This window comes from Musca autumnalis, unplaced genomic scaffold, assembly GCF_047663935.1.
Source record: "Musca autumnalis isolate F117 unplaced genomic scaffold, ASM4766393v1 scaffold_5, whole genome shotgun sequence".
Taxonomy (NCBI): domain Eukaryota; kingdom Metazoa; phylum Arthropoda; class Insecta; order Diptera; family Muscidae; genus Musca; species Musca autumnalis.
In genome coordinates, this window is record NW_027412088.1 from 83,807,868 (window position 1) to 83,813,867 (window position 6,000).

Consider the following 6,000-nt stretch of genomic DNA (forward strand, 5'->3'; position numbering starts at 1 on the left):
TTAGTTATGTTAAAAATTGTAGCTAAAATTGCCAAATTACTGAAAATTGGGAGGAACCGTTACATGGGAGCTATATCCGAACATGGAGCAATGTTGACAATTTTTGATGGAGAGGTGTTGTGACCACTAAGAACTTCAAATGTCAAATTACTGCTAGTTCGGTTTAATATTGTAGCTAAAATCATCAAATTACTGGAAATCGGGAGGTACCGTTATATAGGGGCTTTCTTAACAATTCTTGGTGGAGAGGTGTGGTGACTACTAGAAATTCCAAATGTCAAATGTTCAAATTACAGATAATTCGGTTAAAACTTGTTGGTAAAATTCTCCAAATACCTGAAATCGGGCGGTACCGTTATATGGGGGCTATTCCAAAACATGGACCTATGTCCACTAGTTATATAAGTTTATTCACATTTAAGAACCCTAAATGTCAATTGATAGCTAAATCGGTCTGAAAATGTAGATAAAAACGTCAAAATGCCGTAAATCGGGGGTACCGTAATATGGGGGCTATGCCAAAACGTGGACCTAGGTCCACAACTTTTGTTATATAACTTTAGTTACACTTTAGAACCCTAAATGTCAAATTATAGCTATATCGGTCTGAAAATTTAGCTAAAACCGTCAAAATACCGTAAATCGGGGGTACCGTTATATGGGGGCTATACCAAAACGTGGACCTATGTCCACAACTTTTGTTATATAAGTTTATTGATAGTTAAGAACCCTAAATGTCAAATTATAGCTAAATCGGTCTGAAAATTTAGCTAAAAACGTCAAAATACCGTAAATCGGGGGCTACCGTTATATGGGGGCTATACCAAAGCGTGGACCTATGTCCACAAATTTTGTTATATAAGTTTATTGACACTTAAGAACCCTAAATGTCAAATTATAGCTAAATTGGTCTGAAAATGTAGCTACAAACGTCAAAATACCGCAAATCGGGGGGTACCGTTATATGGGGGTATACCAAAACGTGGACCTATGTCCACAAGTTTTGTTAAATAAGTTAATTGACACTTAAGAACCCTAAATGTCAAATTATAGCTACATCGGTCTGATAATGTAGCTAAAACCGTCAAAATACCGTAAATGGGGGGTACCGTTATATGGGGGCTATACCAAAACGTGGACCTATGTCCACAACTTCTAATATATAAGTTTACTAACACTTAAGAACCCTAAATGTCAAATTATAGCTACATCGGTCTGATAATGTAGCTAAAAACGTCAAAATACCGTATATCGGGGGGTACCGTTATACGGGGGCTATACCAAAACGTGGACCTATGTCCACAACTTTTGTTATATAAGTTTATTGATACTTAAGAACCCTAAATGTCAAATTATAGCTATATTGGTCTAAAAATGTAGCTAAAAACGTCAAAATACCGTAAATCGGGGGGTACAGTTATATGGAGGCTATACCAAAACGTGGACCGATATAGCCCATCATCGAACTTGACCTGCCTGCAAACAAAAGACGCATTTTCCCAAAATTTCAGCGTCCTATCTCCATTTTTGTGGATGCTAGAGTGATTACCACAGACGGACGGACGGACGGACGTGCTCAGATCGACTTAGAATTTTACCCTGATCAAGAATATATATACTTTATAGGGTCGCAAATGAGTATTTCAATGCGTTACAAACGGAAAAACAAACTTAATATACCCTCCATACTATGGTGGAGGGTATAAAAATTACCGTCTGCCTTCCCCTATCGCTAAGTTGTTTCTTCACATCAAATGTCTTAGAACCATTTGAAATTCCATGGACTTGATGGTGACATGGAGCGTTCGGCGGTGGAATTTTCTTTATTTTGTGGACCTGTAGATGTCCACAGCCAACGAAACTGGGTGGAACCCATCCATTTGCATTCACTTTCCTGTGATAAAATATCAATTTTTGGATTGGAAAGGTAGAATTTTGAATTATCTTTACCATATTTCCTCTGTTTCGGACTCATAACCCTATCAAATTTGACTTTTTTGTAATTTTATTATAGTATAGAAAATTTTGAACATAATTCAGTATAAAATTTTGTCTTTATAAATTGTTTCTACCGATTTCTTCATAAAAATATTTTTTGGAGCTCTAAGCATCGATTTTCATTAAATTTCAAGACCCTAATACAAATTTTTGAACAATATTTGATGGCAATCAACACTCACGGCATTTATTTATAATTATAAATAGTTTTTTGTTAAAGTTTACCACATCTAACAAAGGATTTGTGTAAATTCTTAGGGTGGTTCTATCCTGGCGAACCATTAAAAATGCTAATATTTGGCATTTTCTCATAAAGCGAGTAAAAAGTACCGTTATAACGCATATGTGAAACATGTTAGGTATTGGAAATATCGGCGACTATATACTCTACATGTCCACAAAATTATAATTTACAATTCCTCTCCTTTCGTCAGATATAACGGTATTTGTAGACAAATATTGGTTGGTTCTATTCAGATGAACCGGAGTGTATTCAACATTCTGCCTTATTCATACAAGTCAATTAGTCTGCCCCATACGCACAGTGGATGCGCCCAACGACAAAAATCAAAATATTCGAGTCATATTTTTAAAAATTCAAAGATGCAAATCCCTTCTAAACATTTCAAAATTTTCGCAACTCCACCTTTTTTTGCCATTTTATGAGATATACCCTCAGCCAATGTGAAGTGAAACTTTCATCTACGGGCAGATCGAATGTATTTAGGTTCTTTTCAGAATTTTGTGGCCCTTTTTGAACATTTGAACTTGCCGACAAAAATGTGGATTAGGAATTAACTGCACTTAGACGCAAATGTTGAACTTTTGTGGGGGAGGTACCCTTAGGGAGGACCGATATGGGTCATTTTAGAAGTTAAACTAAATTTTGACAAAATATTAGGAGAATTATGTTTGGATAAAATTGGTTGACCAATTCAAGCGATATCGTCCTAGCATTTTAGTGACATTTTATTGGGGGAGAAGTACCGGAAGTTGTGGTCCGGTATTGCCCCATGAAACTAAGTTTGGATAAAATAAGACGAAGACCAAATGTTGGACCAAATTGGTTGAACAGTTTGAGAGTTATCGTGACATAGGGCTTTTTACACCTTTCGGGCTGTTTTCCCAAGAAATATGAACTTGCCCCTGAAATAACTTTTACCGTCGTAATGGAGGTAGCGAATACAAATCGCTTCAACAAAAATTAAAGTGATTCGAGAGCAGGTCTTAAAGTGAACTTATGCGAAATTTTGTGTGGAGGTACCAGAAGGAGTAGACAAATATAGTCCATATTTGAATAATAATAATAGGATGTGCAAAGTATGGATTACATCGGTCACTCCCTTCAAGAGTTATCGTGCGCACAATTTTTCCGAACATTTTTGAACTTTTGTGAGAGAGGTACCTGAAGGAGTGGACCGATATGGTTTATCTTCCAACTTTAACTATGTTTGGACAAAATATTACTAAGGTCAAATTTTGGACCGAATCGGCAGATCTGTTCGAGAGTTATGTTGCGCTCCAACCACTACACACGGTGTCATAGGGGTTTTTTGCAACTTTCAGGCTATTTGCCGAGGAAGTATGGACTTGCCCCTAATGAAACTTGTACCGTCATATGGCGGACAGTGAATACAAGTTGTTACAACATAATATTTGGTTAACATCTGCCGACATAAATCTAGATATAAATCCTATGAGGGGCAATAGCAAATCATGGACAAATACTGACAATTTTCCGCGGGGAGGTTTACTATGCAATAAGAACTCCTGGTACCTGATTACAGCAAATGCTATGGAACAATGTATTGGTAAGAGTAAATTGCTTCAATTCAGGATGATTCGTTACATGAGAACTACCTAGAACTACAATATTGTTGTTAGAGTGTTTTTATAAAATAAAATGTTCAGTTCGATATGTTATCTAGATGTATTTTTATCACACCTTCCCATGTAAGGGCCACCACTCTGATACGCTCAGGCATATCTCTTTGTTCATAATATATCCTTAGTTTTCTGACCCTTAGTTTTCTGAAAGTTTTCAGTATATCTATTACAGACAGACATTTTTAAGCATTATTCATAGTTCTCGCTTTAAGTTAAGTATTTGGATACTTAGTAAAAATTATGGTTACCTTTGTACACCAAACGTAAAAAATAAAACGTAAAAATCTCAAATTGCAAAACATTAATTGCAACACATAACATGAAATTCAATCTATCTCCTATGACATTATAAGAAATATATGTATTTACCCTCTCAGAATTAGTCTTTTAATTAACAAGATTAGCTTTGCACAGAAATGTGGTAATTTTGTAATTCTAATCACTTCTCACATATCTCACATTATCCTTAACGCTATTCTCTTCTTCTTTTTGCAGATTATCACACAGAAAGGCACCAAACCACCCATTGTTGTGGTGGGTAATAAAATCGACATAGACGAAAGTGAACGACAGGTCGAATATGAAGTAACTGAAATGGTGGTGTGTGAAGATTGGCATTGCGGCTACATCGAATGTTCGGCCAAGGAAAATACTGGAATTGTACAGATATTTAAGGAGCTTTTGGTACAGGCCAACATACGTTATAATCTAAGTCCAGCGGTGCGCAGAAGACGTCAATCATTGCCGTCTTTTACATCGGCCAAAGGCAGCAAAAGTCCATCACATCGTGGCGCCTTTAAACGACACTCTTGCACCATGACCTAAGAAGGGGGATTACATGTTGGGCGATTGTAAGACTGTAAGACAGACAGATATACAAACATTGAAATAGCTATGATTTTGTGGACATTGCCATCCATCATCAACTGTACTTGTAGTAGTTGGTTGGTTGCTGTTGTTGTGGTAACAAAACTATGAAACGTGTAAGATTTTCGTAGAATTTTTTGCAACGACAATATAATGACTCTCAGAGGATAATTGTTATCACGTCGGTGTCTGTGTGTTGAGTTGAGTTGTGTTGGGAATTTACTGGAAAATTATTCCCAAGTATACATGAAATTATTTGATGTCTTTAATGGGGATTGGAAATATGTATGTACATATATAGACAGGGATAAATAAACTGAAATAATGTGACAAATAATATATGTTAACAAACAAACAACTACTAAATGCACCAATTTAAGTAAATAGTAAATAACATTTTGGAACTGAAAATTAGACATGCATTTTCTGATACGGAATACGAATTTGAAGTTAAGGAAAAAACATTTTTTAAAAATTTATTTTTTGTTAAATTTTGAAAGATAAAAAGCTAAATACATAGATTTTAGCCAGGAAAAACAAAATTACTGAGTTGTATAGTAGCTCTTGGTGACTACTTACAAATCGACCTACTAAACCGTTTTTAATAAAACCCGAAATACCTTGCTGTTTCGAAGGAGGCAATCAAATTAAGAAAGAAATATGTCCTCACGCTATGAAAGTAAAAGACTTTAACCAATGGACAGATCTAACAATAACTAGGCGAACCAAATGTTCATTCCCTAAAAAATTCTTAAATTACGGTTTATGTCCGTAAGCTGTTTTTTTTGGAACTTTCGTTTCTCTTTTATTAACCCATTTCGTCCCAAGACAAATTTTTTATTTACTTTTTAAGAAAAAAAAAACTTTTTTAGGGTAATTAGGAACCCTTTTTTCATATTCATATTTCAAACACTGGCGTTTATCCTATACGTGTAAAAGTAAAAAAAATATTTATTTGCTGTTTTATTGATTCATTTTATCATTTTTAAATGAACAATTGTTGAAGAGTGGTATTGAGTCTTCTTTGGGCCTACAAAATTTTTCGCCGGAAACGTGTCCGTACTGGTCTACGTTTTGGCATTTAATCATGCCCCTCATACTTTGTGAAACGGTTGCATATATTGGCAATAATAACCCATTATTAAATTTTAAATGTATTTTTTTATAATTTTTAAAAATTAAAAGGTATCCAAAAATATTGGTTTCAAAAATATACCCCAACCATCGAGTTTTCAAGGGAAGAATTTT

The 6,000-nt window shown here is 35.0% G+C and overlaps 1 protein-coding gene across 2 annotated transcripts in view; it reads left to right on the forward strand.

The window, feature by feature from the left end:
• Window positions 1-5,615, forward strand: part of LOC141405486 (ras-related protein Rap-2a-like) — a 68,861-nt gene extending 63,246 nt beyond the window's left edge. Inside the window, exon 3 of one of the 2 annotated variants that reach the window (XM_073989875.1) lies at window positions 4,381-5,615. In XM_073989875.1, the coding sequence (XP_073845976.1) occupies window positions 4,381-4,710 (330 nt within the window). In that variant the 3' untranslated portion in view covers window positions 4,711-5,615. The remainder of the gene's footprint in view (window positions 1-4,380) is intronic. The other variant, XM_073989874.1, reaches the window with a different exon arrangement.
• The last annotated feature ends 385 nt before the right edge of the window (window positions 5,616-6,000 follow it).